The sequence below is a fragment of the Lissotriton vulgaris genome, chromosome 5 (genome assembly GCF_964263255.1).
Source record: "Lissotriton vulgaris chromosome 5, aLisVul1.2, whole genome shotgun sequence".
Taxonomy (NCBI): Eukaryota; Metazoa; Chordata; class Amphibia; order Caudata; family Salamandridae; genus Lissotriton; species Lissotriton vulgaris.
Genome location: NC_141693.1, coordinates 2,027,850,783 through 2,027,865,774, shown reverse-complemented (window position 1 = coordinate 2,027,865,774; position 14,992 = coordinate 2,027,850,783). Strand labels below are relative to the sequence as shown.

The 14,992-nt window shown below is 42.9% G+C and overlaps 1 protein-coding gene across 12 annotated transcripts in view; it reads right to left on the bottom strand.

The window, feature by feature from the left end:
- DNM1 (dynamin 1) overlaps positions 1-14,992 on the bottom strand; it is a 730,607-nt gene that overhangs the window by 313,857 nt on the left and 401,758 nt on the right. For 9 of the 12 annotated variants that reach the window (XM_086924906.1, XM_086924901.1, XM_086924903.1 and 6 more), the window contains exon 10: positions 1,613-1,751. The exons of the other annotated variants lie outside the window; for them this stretch is intronic. In XM_086924906.1, the coding sequence (XP_086781032.1) occupies positions 1,613-1,751 (139 nt within the window). The remainder of the gene's footprint in view (positions 1-1,612; positions 1,752-14,992) is intronic. 12 annotated transcript variants of the gene reach the window in all.

Below are 14,992 nucleotides of genomic sequence, written 5' to 3'. Positions count from 1 at the left end.
ACCCGCAGTGTGAAGGAAGGAGCACAGAGCTGTGATGACCTAGAAGAAGGTATGCCCTACCCGCAGTGTGAAGGAAGGAGCACAGAGCTGTGATGACCTAGAAGAAGGTATGCCCTACCTGCAGTGTGAAGGAAGGAGTACAGAGCTGAGATGACCCAAAAGAAGGTATGCCCTACCCGCAGTGTGAAGGAAGGAGCAGAGCTGAGATGACCCTGAAGAAGCTATGCCCTACCTGCAGTGTGAAGGAAGGAGCACAGAGCTGTGATGAATGACCCAGAAGAAGGTATGCCATACTCGCAGTGTGAAGGAAGGAGCACAGAGCTGTGATGAATGACCCAGAAGAAGGTTTGCCCTACCCACAGTGTGAAGGAAGGAGCAGAGCTGAGATGACCCAGAAGAAGGTTTGCCCTACCCGCAGTGTGAAGGAAGGAGCACAGAGCTGTGATGACCTAGAAGAAGGTATGCCCTACCTGCAGTGTGAAGGAAGGAGCACAGAGCTGAGATGACCCAAAAGAAGGTATGCCCTACCCGCAGTGTGAAGGAAGGAGCAGAGCTGAGATGACCCTGAAGAAGCTATGCCCTACCTGCAGTGTGAAGGAAGGAGCACAGAGCTGTGATGAATGATCCAGAAGAAGGTATGCCCTACCCGCAGTGTGAAGGAAGGAGCACAGAGTTGTGATGAATGACCCAGAAGAAGGTTTGCCCTACCCACAGTGTGAAGGAAGGAGCAGAGCTGAGATGACCCAGAAGAAGGTTTGCCCTACCCGCAGTGTGAAGGAAGGAGCACAGAGCTGAGATGACCCAAAAGAAGGTATGCCCTACCCGCAGTGTGAAGGAAGGAGCAGAGCTGAGATGACCCTGAAGAAGCTATGCCCTACCTGCAGTGTGAAGGAAGGAGCACAGAGCTGTGATGAATGACCCAGAAGAAGGTTTGCCCTACCCGCAGTGTGAAGGAAGGAGCAGAGCTGAGATGACCCAGAAGAAGGTATGCCCTACCCGCAGTGTGAAGGAAGGAGCACAGAGCTGTGATGAATGACCCAGAAGAAGGTTTGCCCTACCCGCAGTGTGAAGGAAGGAGCACAGAGCTGAGATGACCCAGAAGAAGGTATGCCCTACCCGCAGAGACTCGATGCCAGCAAGCCCACCCTCTCCGATCTCTAATCTGAGCTGCTGGCCTGCGGTACTATCCGAACCCATGAGATCCTATGTATACAAATGAAGGTGCTTATGGAGTTACAAGGACAACAAATACAGTCATGGATTAGCAGTGCAGTGTGTTCACGGTTCCATCTACTACTTTGCTTTTAATGTGCAAGTATCATCAGAGTTTGGCTCGAAGGCTTCATCTTAACACTCTTAGGAATAGAGCCCCTTTACCAAGGCCCTGCCCAGGGGGGCAATGCATTTTCTGGGACATAAGAGACTTGTGGTGAATACGCCGCTGCTATCTACAAGTATAGTACTCTGGTCCCGCCCATGCCCCCCCTTTCTGGTCAGCTATAGTCTTCTGGCTGCTTTTGCCCCAGTTTACTCATGCTAAGGGGAACAGCAAACAGTTTCTAGTCGGGTTTGGGCTAGGGGTGGAGGCAGGCTCCATGCAGACTGCAATTACCTTCTTAGTGCACTGTCTAACTGTATTGATTAACTCCGAAATGACCATATCCACACATTTCAGACATGGCTCCTTAATCTTCTTCACCTGCTTTTTCACGATTGTCTCAAACGCCATGTCCGGGGTGAAGAGGCCAGTCCTGAACACGAGAGGTGAGGCATGGCCGGGAAAGGAGGGGGCGAGGAAAAGTACACATGGTTATAAACTCACCCCACAACATAGCCTTTTTTATCACTGAATGAACAAATGTGGCCCAAGGAATACACCATTCTAAGGGCTTAGAAGCCTCAAAGGAGAGGGGACAGAAATGTTTCTTACCTGTAATCCTCTTTAAGGAAAATCATTCACACTGAAAATTAGTACCACATGGCAGGATCATACAGCACTTTTATTTAAAAAAAAAACAAAATTCATGTTTGTATTTAGAAAAGCCATTTTGTGCAACTAAAAGTATCTTTTGGTACTTATGTCTAAGGTATACTGGCACTATTTTGTTTACTTTCCATAAAATACAGCCAATTCTAAAACAAAGAGGTCACTAGTATAAATAGGACACAGCCTTCTGAGACTAAAAGACGGACACTGCTCTTTTAAGGAATTACACCACCACCAGCATCATGCCCTGTCAGCTTTCTCAGCCTGTTGGTATTTAGACTTAGGTTCCTATATTGTGTGCAACAACCTACTCTATCTTTTCACAGGTGAGCAGAGTGCGTAGTATATAACTTCAGTGAAGAGTCGCCTACAGGATAACTATGACAAGAGGCGAGAAACCTTTCCTTCTTGGGATCTTTGATGGTGACCAGCACATAAAACAGCAGTGATGAAAAGAAATGATTACTTATGTGCACTTAGTTCTGTGTCGTAGGAATCTTTATTGAAGTCAAATGCTTGACTCATACCCAGCGGCACGAGTGGACCCTGAAACGCATAATATGAATAAGTTACTTACCTGTAATCCTAGTTCTCTTCCAGGGGTATACTCATCAAAGTTATAAGCACTGAATAGTCCCGCCCAAGTGTGGGATCCTAGAGCAATAGCCAATAATATGCATATATCTACACATACACACACACACACACACACACACACACATATATATATGCATATTATCTACATATATGGGTATTTATTTATGAATGTATGTATGTATATATATTTATATATATATATATATATATATATTACCTACTGGCGGTCGCCAGTAGGTAGTTATAGTTAGGACCTAGCTACCATAGGAAATCCGCAACATTCTATTGGGAATAACTTTGGCGCCGGTGGAGGAATTTGCGTGTAATTTTCCAAAATGTAGGCCAGCTCCACTCCGCTCCTTCCCTGGAAGTTTCGGGGGGATTCGTCAAGTGGTGGCCGAGAAAAAAGGGGTGTCCCAAAACGTGTTTTCCCCATGTTAATTTCCATAGGATGAATAGACAAGGCTACAGTCCGAACCGCTGAACGGAATTACACCAAACTTTGCAAAATTGTAGAGACTGGTACGCAGAAGTGCCTTTTCTATATTTGGTGAAAATTGCTCCAGTGGTTTTTACGAAAATTAGGTTAAAAAACACATGTATATCTATATGCGCGCTTCCAGCACTTACCGGTACGCGTACCGGGGAGCGCACCCGGCGCGACACGGAAGTGCGCGAGCGGAAAGCTGATTGGCTCTCGGGTATTTGTCAACATTCTAAACAGTCCGGAGAGTCCGCCATCTTGTGTCTCGGTAGAATCGAGACACAAGAGGTGAAAATAAAATGGGGGAAATGATTATAAGGGGGCAGGGAAGACCCTCCCTGACCCCCTAGGTTTTCTGAGGGGGCCCTAAAAGGACCCAGAAGGGCAAAAAATATATATATTTTTTAATTTTCGCGGGGTAAGCGCTGGGTGCGTTCCCATGTACGCTTCCCGGTACGCGCACCCTGAGCGCACCACGGGGAAAAATAGTGTAAAAAATTTGAGTAAAAAAATTATTTAGAGTGCTTAGTGGTAGGGTAGCTCTGAAAAGAGCTGTTGTGTTATGTGGGTGTTTTTTGTACCTACAAGTAGGTACCGATGCAGAGTCTAAAATTCAAGAGGAAGACTCTATTCCCCTTAACTAGATTTATTCACATGTTTCCTTGCTTTTTCAATCTGTGGACAAAATTGGTTGGACCAGTTCCATTTTTGCCTTTGGCATATATTAGAAAATACCAAGGCAGTTTTTAGAAAAAGTGACATCAATTGCCCAAAGATGTCCTTTAAAAGCATTTCCAGACCTACCTCAGTCAAAGTGCCCAGGTCATTGCCACCACAGTGCACTATTATGATGTCAGGGTGTGGTAGATGCATAAAGGATTTTACCAATGGTATCAATTGGTGACTTCTCAATCTTCTCTGTCCAATCCACATAATATCCACATTTGGTAAATTAAGGTTGTGAATACCTCTGGTAGCTGCATATTTTTCACTCCAGTGAACATAGCTATGACCCACAATCCAGACTTTTGGCATCTTCAAGGTAGATGTAGTTGTATTCAGATGAGTTGTGGAAATGAAATGGCAGTTTGAAAGTAGGAGTTATGAAAAAAAAGTGGTTGAGATTCAGTGCACTTGAAAAACAAGAAATGATTGGTGATTTCTTAAAATTCTCCACTGTAAATTAGGGTGCATGCTTAGAAAGAAGTAATTCTAATGGTTGAGAAAAAGTCATTGAAAGAAACATTGCACATGATTAGCTACTACATTGAGAGGTCAAACACCCTTGCTGGATTCTTTTGCAACATAGTATGATGAACTTTTCAACTGTGTGCTGAGTTAGGTGGGAGTTACCATGGTAACAGGGTGAATGAGCACTGGGGGGATGGGTGAATATTATGTGAGTTTGAAAGTGTTGAAATGTGGAACCAATTAAAATGTTGCTTTGGTTTTGAAATAGTGTGGGAAGAATTTTGATTGGTTAAATCCAGTGATATTAGTGAAGAACTACAGGGAATCAGGGCCATTTCTGGTTGCAGTGTCTGAGGTGCATTTTGGAGATTCTACTTAAGAAAATCTGGTGTGTGTGACTGACACTGTTATAAATCTTCAAAAGCATGTTTAAAGGTGAGTAATGATTCTTTTAATATAGATAGAGTGCTGTATGCACTATGGGGAAGAGTAAGAAGCATATTGTGCTTCTTTATTCTTGCATTGTGTGTCATGTTTTTTTGTAATGCTGTTAAAAAATGTAATGGTGCATATTGGAAATGTATTTTGGAAATGAGTTAGGTTTCTGCCTTGTTTTGTAGTGGTCATTTAAATGGGCTGTGCTCTGTGTCAAAAACAATTTACTATGGAAAATGTTTTCTGGTAAAATGTCTGGCTTTTAAATTTTGGTGAAGGATCACGCTGAGTGTCTGTGTGAAATAAGGAATTACATTTTCACATTTGTCAATAATGTCACCTGTGTCTGCTGACAGTTTGCATCGCTAAGGTTAAAGGGTACTCTGTGCCTATGTCTCATGTTACTTTGTACCTGCCCAATCTCTCTCTTTCTGTGTGTCATTTCTCTCTTTGCCTGTCTCATGTCACTCTGTGCCTGTGTTTCATCTCAGCCTGTACCTGCCCCATCTCACTCTGAGCCTGTGTCTCATCTAACTCTGTGCCTGTGTATCATCTTACTCTGTGTCTGCCCCAAACTGTCAGTGTGAAAAGTGTTATTGTAAGGTCACATGACTTGACGCGCTTACGCTACGCGCTCCGGAGCGCTTCTGGGGGTGCTTACGGGGCACGTACGTAGGCGCTTCCGCGGCGCGTCTGAATGACGTTTTGCTAGATTTTCGGAAATGCGTTTAAGGTTAAAATACTGTTATTTCAAATCAAAAATACTACTTTTATAAGTATGCCACTAAATGTCTTGCATTATTATTTACTTTAAATACATACTTATATCTTTTTTCGCACGCGGAAATAGCGCTCGAGCTACGTGTACGGGTGCGTTTACGGGTGCGCGAACCCTGAGCGCTCCGAGGTAAAATGAAAAAAAAAAAAACCACAGGAAAAATACATTGAAAAACTAATTTTAGAAAAAAATACATTATATAAAAAAAATATAAAAAATATAATAATTAATAGTTATAAAAAACAGCTTTTTAAAAAACGTAATAATTCACTTTAAAAATAATAGGTTACAAACTCATTATAGTAAGGAATTAGCTTTTAAAAAACCTTTGAAATTCACTGAAAAAACCTAGGTTTCACACTCGTTATAGTTAGTAATTAGCATTTAAAAAACTTTTGAAATTCACTGAAAAAACCATAGGTTTCACACCAGTTATAGTTAGCTGAACATTTTACTCATACAAAACCATTGAAATTCCCATGTTATAGTTAGTTGGACTCACTATAACTCGCGCGCCCGCAATCCACTGCTGATGATGTCACATATTACATCATTCATGACATGGTCAGTGACATCACTGATGGCATCTCAAATTACATCACTGATGACATCACTGATGACATCATCCATGTGATATGATGCACCTCCTCACACTCTAATCTAACCTTTGATACACCTAGTGTTAAATACAAACTACTATTCTTGAAACCATTGACACACCAATACCAGTTACTACATACGCACTCACTGATTCCTAGGTCTGCACACACATCCACTCATTCACCCATAAAATCACTCATACATACAGTCACTCATTAATACAACACTATCATATGCACTCATACACCTATACAGACACTCACACACTGCCACTCATCCATGGAGTTACTCACACACCTAGTCAGTCATACAAAGAATCAATCACACTCCCATTTTCTGTGTTTTGGGATAGATAGTGATGTCGCTTTTGACCAACATGTCACGTAAGGACCTTCCTTTTCTATATGTGATAAGAGGCCGGTTAGATAAATCCTTGCCAATCACATTGTCTGCAGTAAGGATGTTCCAATTTTGTGATACAATTTTATGAATCTGCATGGATTCAGTATTGTACGTGAGGATGAGACATGTTTGTTCATTCTCACTGATGGTATCAATCTCTTTGTCATCTAAGGTATCTGACCTGGGGATGCCATCCGCTCGGGATTTAGCTTTTTTTATAACCCATGCTGGATAAATCTGGCCATCATTTCACGACTGACCTGTTCATATGCCTTGTCAGTGCTGCAGTTCCTTTTCGCCCTGAGCAGCTCTCCGAAGGGAATGCTCCACTTGAGAGTCTCCGGATGGCTGCTCAGGACATGCAGCACGCTGTTGCCTGCGGTAGCTTTTCTAAACAGGCAGGTCTGAAGTTTACCATTGATTACCTCAATTTTGACATCTAGATATTCTGCGGTACTATTGCTGATATTACTTGTGAGTACAATGTTCATATCATTTGTATTAAGTCTATTTACAGAGTCATTCGCCATCTCAGGTGACCCACTCCAGATTACAAAAAGGTCGTCAATATACCGCCACCATGTGTCGACATATTGCCAAAATGTTCTCAAATTGGGATCTGAGTGGATGCTTTGCTCCCAGTGCCCCAAAAAAAGGTTCTCAAAACTGGGAGCAAAGCATGAACCCATCGCAGTCCCAGTTGTTTGTCTGTACATGACACCATCAAAGACAAAATAGTTGTTGCAAAGACAATATGACATCATGTCCACTAGCATTTTACTATGTTCTCTAAAACGCAGAGGTCGCCCTGCCAGGAAACTGGCACAGGCTTGTAAGCCCTGTTTATGGTCAATAATTGTGTACAATGATTGTACATCCATAGTGATTAGAAGGTTGTTCTCTTTCCATTGTACAGCTGATACTTTTTTCAAAAAGTCCTTTGTGTCCTTTATGTAACTAGGAAGTTTGTGTACCCAGTCTCTAAGAAAAAAATCAACATATTTGGATGTGTGTTCAGAAACACATCCTCTTGAGGACACGATGGGTCTCCCTGGTGGATTGGCTGTATCCTTGTGGAGCTTAGGAAGGAGGTACAGCACTGGGAGTATGGGATGATCGTTTTTGAGGTACCTAAATTCCTCCCACTCCAAGATACCTTGATCTTTCCATTCAGTAAGTTTGTCCCAGAGAGTGAGTATACTGTTGTTGTAGAGATCATAGGATGTGATAGTATAATATTTCTCATCCCCTAATTGTCTTAATGCTTCTCTGGTATACATTTCGCGATCCATAATTACTATATTGCCTCCCTTATCAGCAGGGCGGATAACTATGGTTTTATCCTCCATAAGAGAGACAAGTGCTTTTCTTTCTTGTGGATTCAGATTTTGCTCCCTGGCAGCTCCTCTGCCTTTCTTGGTTCTCTGTGCACAAATTTGTTTGGTCACACAGTCATGGAAAGTATCAAGATTATCATGCGGCATGTTGGGGATAAATGTGGACTTCGGTTTAAAACCTGATAGTGCACTATCATCTGTAACAAATGCAGCCTCATTCAGCATTTGGGTGGTGGAGCCCAAATCAGTTTCTTCTTCACTTACAGGCTGAGCCTGATCTAATGCTATAATGTTAATGATGCTGTCCACATCACTAATAGAAAAGTTCTCATCTCTAGTAGTGAAAGTAGGTCCTCCCCTACCATGATTGTTACTAAGTCTTTTGAGTTTATGCCACTTTTTCAGTTTAAGTTTGCGTATAAACTTAAAAATATCAATACGTGTTGCGCAAAACTCAAATGGCATAGAGGGACAAAACGAAAGACCCAAACTTAAAGTTGATTTTTCCAGGTATGACATTTTTCTTTTTGAAAGATTTATTACAGTTTTATTTACCAGTTCTTCGTCCATCATTGACCTCTCTTGGAGCGTGTGACGATATTTCTTGTGTCGCCTTTTGCCTTGTCTTTGTTCCCACCTCTGGAAAAGCCTCTTCCCCCGGTTGTTCCTCTGTTGCCTCTTCCTCGTGCTCGTCCTCTGCCCCTCGGGGTGTGTACCTCTGGTGCCGGAGTCTCCACTGCCGCCCGTCTGCTCCGGCGCAGGTGGCGGTATTCCTCCCAAAAATTCATCTTGGGGGGGCGTGCATCAGGTGCAGCTACTTCTTCAATTGATGCATCGGATTCCGTGCCACTAGATATAACGGAAGTTTCCACATTCTGTGGTGTAGAGATTGTGGAATTGGATTTATTTTGATAAAGATGGTCATATTTTCGACTAAACGTTAAGATTCTGCCACTCTCGTAATCGTTGTAGTCGCGATCCAACTTCCGCTCCTTTCTTGCTTTTATATCTTCTTCATAGTTTTTGAGGCGTGTTTTCATGGGGGTAATCATGTTGTTAGCTGTTTCTTCATCAACTTCAGAGTTGATGCTTTCCATTAAATCATTGATTTGTTTTAGGAGTTCCTCTCGATCAATCCACGCATACTTTACCAATATTTCAAGCATGCGTTTTGAGCTTAAAGCGGAATTCTCTGACCAGTCTTTCAACATGGCTGGGTTGGGTATTTCGTAGGTGGGTGTGGTAAAGATCCTTAAACCACGTGGAATCATGTCTGCAGCGATATTTAGAACTGTCAAGTGTTGTTTTGTTCATTGCACGATATGTTATCATCTGTATCCTCAGGGCATGCTTCCACAGGCACACGCATATTGCAGCTTTTTCATTTGTGTTCTAACTTTTGTTTATCCATACCGAGGATGTGTTCTTACACGAACTTCACGCAAATGGAACGTTGTCATAGCAACCTGTAGTCCTGCGCCGCCTTTGTTAAACTACGCTCATGGCGGCGGCGGCTTTATCGTCTATTCAGGGCATGTTTGACAACGCTTTATGTTTGAATCATTGATTATTAACATTGTACGAATATCAGTGGGACACCAATGCATTCCTGATATTTTGTGAATATAATTTTCAATAATGTACGAATTATTCAAATTTTGTATTAGAACACGTACATTAAGTATATGCAATGTCTGGTACAGGAAATCGAATTTCTGTGGAAATTATGTTCCGTTTAATTGTTTAATCATGCAAATCATGGTATGAGGTATTCAAGTCCCGTTTCTATGTTTACATTTCCGGACACTTTATTTACCACGGAAACTGCTTTTCAAACTAACGTGAACAAGGCTGTCCGCAGCCGAAACATGTTGTTAGTGAAATAAACACCCTTGGAGATTACAGCGGTGTCGTGTTGTTTTGCGGACTGAGAGCACTGCTTAAGTTTGGAACTTTACAATTGGATTTACCGGCTTGCTCGGCCGGCATTAGTGCCACCTCCCGAGGGGCCGCAGTCAGCGTCTTGAGAGCGGACTTTGGAATATATATATATATATATATATATATATATATATATATATATATATATATATATATATATATATATATATATATGCAGATTATTGGTTATTGTTCCGGGGTGCCGCAAGTGGACTGGACTATTCAGTGCTTAGGACTATTGATGAGTATCCCCTGGAAGAGAAATATATATATATATATGTACACACACATACACGTCAGAGTTTCCATAGGAAGAGTGGTTTGTGTTTCTCTAATAATTTTTGCACTGTTTGATGAATTTTTGAAAAACATTTCAAAACAACATTCATCCACCTCAGCTCCTTCCTGGAAAGTTTTGGGATGAGTCAAGAAAGCTGATTTCCCATATTAATTCCCATAGAAAACTTCTTTAGCAGATTCAGAAAACACAGCTGAAAGGAGTTTCACCAGAATTGGCAAAACATTTGAACTTTACTCAGAAAGTGTGCTTTTTGAGATCAGATGCAAATCCATTTGGTGGCGGTCATGAAGCGGTGACAAAAAAGGTATATCGGAACTGTTAGTATGCTCTGATTGGCCACTTAAAGGGGACTAGGCAATCCTGACTGACTATAAGTTGTGGCAGCAATTACAGGATCCAGAGACATGGGACGTAGGCTAAATTGGACAAGTGTAATTCCTGAGCTTTTACTTCAAGATCTAATGCACTAAGCTGAAAAGAGTTTAGATATATGTCTCAGTCCTGCAAACAAGGGAGCAGAGGTCCCATTGGCATTTGAAGAGATTTGTGCACAGGTGGCATCTGGTCTAACATTGCCTAGCAGAATTCATACTTATACTTGCTCGAAAGCTCATTTATGCCTTAAAGCAGGTGCCAAGAGATCCGTGTTCTTATAGTCCAATTGAGGCAGTCCTATAAATGTACGATTAATTACAGAAAACAAGAAATTAAAGATAAATCTTGGAATGACCTGCTTTCGGTTGAGGTTCATAGTGATAGTGCTAGATTTTGGGCTATAGTTAATAAACCCTTTTTTACACGACTAAACAATACACCCTTACAATGTAATGTTACGGAGGATCAGTGGTACTCCCATTTTAATACTATTTATGTAGTATCCTAGTTTGGGAGGGGCTCTCCAGTTCTTCCTGATCCAGATTGGGGCAACACCTTATTGAATTTGTCAGAAAATGAAGTGGAGACGGCTATCACTCAAATGACTAGCAATAAGGCCCCTGGCCCCGATTGTGTTCCGGCTGATCTATATAAACAAACACTGCATCTTTGGGCAAAAATCATAACCAAACTTTTAAATACGGCTGGTATGTATGGATTTCCGCCATCCTGGTCTCTTTCTACCATTATTCCAGTTTTTAAAAAGGGGCAGAGAGGTGATCCAGGTTATAGAGCCATCTCCCGGATTGATTCCGTGGTTAAGGTTTTAGGCAGAGTTCTTTTAAATAAACTTTCTGAATGGTCAGATGACACTGGAATTTTAACAGATTGTCCATATGGTTTTAGAAAAGGTAGAAGCACTATAGATCAGTGTTTAAATGTGCACCTTTTGGCTGAGAAATATACAGTGGCGTTACAAGGTACGTTACAGATGGTCTTCATGGATTTATCCTCGGCCTTTGATCTAGTAAACAGATCAAAGTTATGGCAATATTGATAGGTACGGGGGACCGCTGCTTAGTCTATTTTTTAGCAGCTCTTCATAAGGATCTTTATGCCAGGGTTAGAGTCAGCCATGACAGCAAATGCACTAAGCACTTTAAAATTGACAAAGGGATACGACCGGGCAGTATTCAAGCTCCTTTGCTTTTTACACTTTATATAAAGAATTTAAACACCTCCCTTAGCCCTGCCACTTCAGATATCCCACGTATAGGAGTCAGGGTTATTCCTGCTCTCCTAAACGTTGATGATGCAGTTCTTTTGGCCCGCACTGCAGTTGGCCTGTAGAGACTTCTGGATTCATTTGGGTCCTTCATGCAATCCTTGGACATTATTGTTAATACAAATTTGTGAGTTTTATTCGATGAGTAGGGTTTCTGGAATCCCTAATTAAGGGCGAAAAACAATTTCTCAGTCCATAGCTGCTATACAAGGTTCTGTATCCCGACTAGGAGCGAGCCCCTTGAAGCTTTGCTTAAACTTTATAGATCTAAAAGTATTGCTATAGCAAGGTATGGTTCTGCGATTCAGGGATACAAACCGGCAGTAGAACTTCAGCAAGTTGAAAATAAATTTATGAGATCTCCTGGTGGTTCTCCAATCTACCCCAACCTATGCTATTCATCAAGAGCTGGGTAGTGGTTTTGTTGAGGACCAAATCGGGCTGGGTCCTGTGGTTTGTTGGCTAAAGACATAGATTAATACAGAACTGGCACTGAATAGAGAAATGTCCAGGGACTGGGTTGTGCTGGATAATGTAAGTAAAATCCAATGGATGCAATATGTCAAGTCAACTCTGGGTAAATTAGGAAGACCTTAACTTTTTGCCACCCCAGAAAAGATAGTGAAAGAGGACCTGGCATGGGTTAAAGTACAACTTTTAAACGTGCTGACTGCAGAGAGAGAGGCGTTGGAGATTGTTAAACCTACAGTGAAAGCTTATTTCCTATTAAAGACAGTCCCACGGATAGACCCGTACTTGACAATTGATACAAAACCTTTTCACCGTTTTCTCCTAACCAGGTTCCGTTTCAATCCCATTCATTCTCTTGTAGCAGATGTACAGGGGTGGAGTAGGGTAAATGATTTAGGTCCCTGTACATATGACAAATTGTCAACACAGGATACCACACATTGTATAATGCTTTGTGAGCATTTTAGCTCCATGAGGAGAAGGTTTTTAAGTCCTATTCTAAGGGGGAGGGGTTTTCTGCAAGTTAGACCTGCTTTACTATATTTGCAGTTGTTAAATAACCCTTGGAAGATTTTTAATGTTGCACATTTTTTGGTGGGGCTGTTAGACATAGGAAGAAAGGGTGCTAGAAATGTTTAATTGTTGATTGATTTTATGTATTGGTATAATTGTTTCTTTTATGACATTTTTTCTCCTATATTTATGATTAGGCTATAGAGGAAAGATTTGATTGATGTACTTGTTGCCTGATCTATGAATTATGTGATGTCCCCTTTTTACCGGTATTCTTTTACTGTTTAAACGTGGTATATTTTATTGAACCCAAAATGTACCAACATCATTTTATGTACTTTTTGTATGAAAATTGTTGTTTGTTGTGTACTTTTATGGCTTTCGCTAGCCAAAGAAAGTGATTTGAATTGAAATGGACATGGCCTTGGCACACTGAAATGAATAACATGCTCCATTGAAATGCATGGCAGTAAACATATGAAGAGTAAGAACAGACTTTAGTCACAATAAAAATCATTTGCTGGTGGTACCAGACTCATTTTAAGAATAGTAGCTTTCTTCAGTGACTTTACCCTGGGCCACGCCGCCCCCGCCTCCCAAGCCTTATTAGACCCTCAGATCCCATCCCCTAGGGACCTTTTTATGAAAGGGGAGGTGGGCCATGTGGACTCTCTACCGAGCCTTACTAGACCCTGGGGACCACATCCTCCATGGCCAGTACTTAAAATTAATGGGAGGGGGGCATGGGGTTCACATTCTTGAGCATTAGTAGGCCCTGAGGACCCCAGGCCGTTTTTCTTTTTTAATTGAAGGGGTGGGGTGCCATGCGGTCCCCCTCCCTGAGCCTTGTTAGGCCTTGGGAACCCCACCCCCAGGTCCACAACTAAAATTCAAAGGGAGGGGGCCACTTGCCCTCTCTCCCCCAATTTTTTCCAGCCCGTGGACCCCATCCCCTAGGATCTGCCTCATTAAAGGTGAGTGCCCGGGTGCACACCCAGGGCACCTATCATACATACTTTGGGATGGTGGGAAAAGCCCCAAAGCCCCCAGCCGGCTCCTTGCGTGCAGCGGGAGTCGCCACTGCTCCCACCCGGAAGGAGCAGCTCCTTATATTGATCCCTCTGGGCGGGAGCAATATTTTGAGCAGTTTCCCTACCACCAGCAGTTCAGGCAGAGAAACACATCAAAATTCTGCTTCCGGTTGCCTGGAGCATTTTCAGAGCTCCCGCCCACTGGGGGGAGACTGTGTTTGGTCCAGCTTGGCGGGAGATTAGAAAATGCTCCAGTCAAAAGGTTTCCCTACCCGCGTCGGTGAAGGCAGGTAAACTGCTAAGTCCTGTGGGTAGGCTCCCTGGGACAAAGCTAGTGAACCAGCCCTGGGGGATGCGGTCCCTGGGGCCATTAATGGTTGGGGGAGGAGGGTGTATTCCTTTTTAATTAGTTTAGAGGCCCAGGGGGATGGGGCCCCTGGGACTGCGTTACCTCCTCTCCATTTTGAGTAATTTGGGCCTCGGGTGGGCTCCCGTGGGGCTTGTGATGGCTTGGAGGGTGTGCTGGTGGGGGGGGGGGGGGGGGGAATTCAGGGTACCTCCCTCTCATATTAATTAATTGTGGCCCCAGGATTGGGCTCCCTGGGGCCTGTGATGGTTCAGGGAGGGGGTCACGGTCCCCCCTCTCCAATACTGATTGATTTTAGCCCTGGGGTGGGAGGCGCATCTTGGGGAGCAATGGCATTATAAGAAAGGTTAGGTCAATGTCCTCAACCAATCCATTAACTGGGAATTTACCATGGACTTAAGATCTGGAAAACTGGACCCGAAGGAAGCTCTTTTCGCTTTCTTCCCAAGGTGAATAAGTCGCACTGAGTTGTGTCCCAAGAGTGAAGACCTCTCAGAATGGGCTGATTCAGTGACACTCTTACTTCTCTAGAGATGTCTGCTCAGCACATTTGCTACCCGCTTCCTGAAACCTTCAAGCGGTGCCGGTCATCGGTTCTTCCTACTGACCTCTGTACCTAGTGCCGGTCTTCCACTGAGGTGGAGGTGTCCATTTGAGGCTGAGATGGATGGTAGGACGGATTGTAGGGCAGGGTGGGCTGCACGCAGCTTCAGCAGAAGACCCGGCTTTGAGCAAGAGTTACACCATGAGTGACTTACTTTGCGAGCGCCCTTCTAACCTGGGTTACCGATTGTCTGTTTTACACCATGAGTGCTCGCAATCCCTCCATAAAAGCGTCCGTTACAACAGAGTCTAAAAATTCTGCAACGGAACTACCAGGAGTTTCGTTGATTCCTT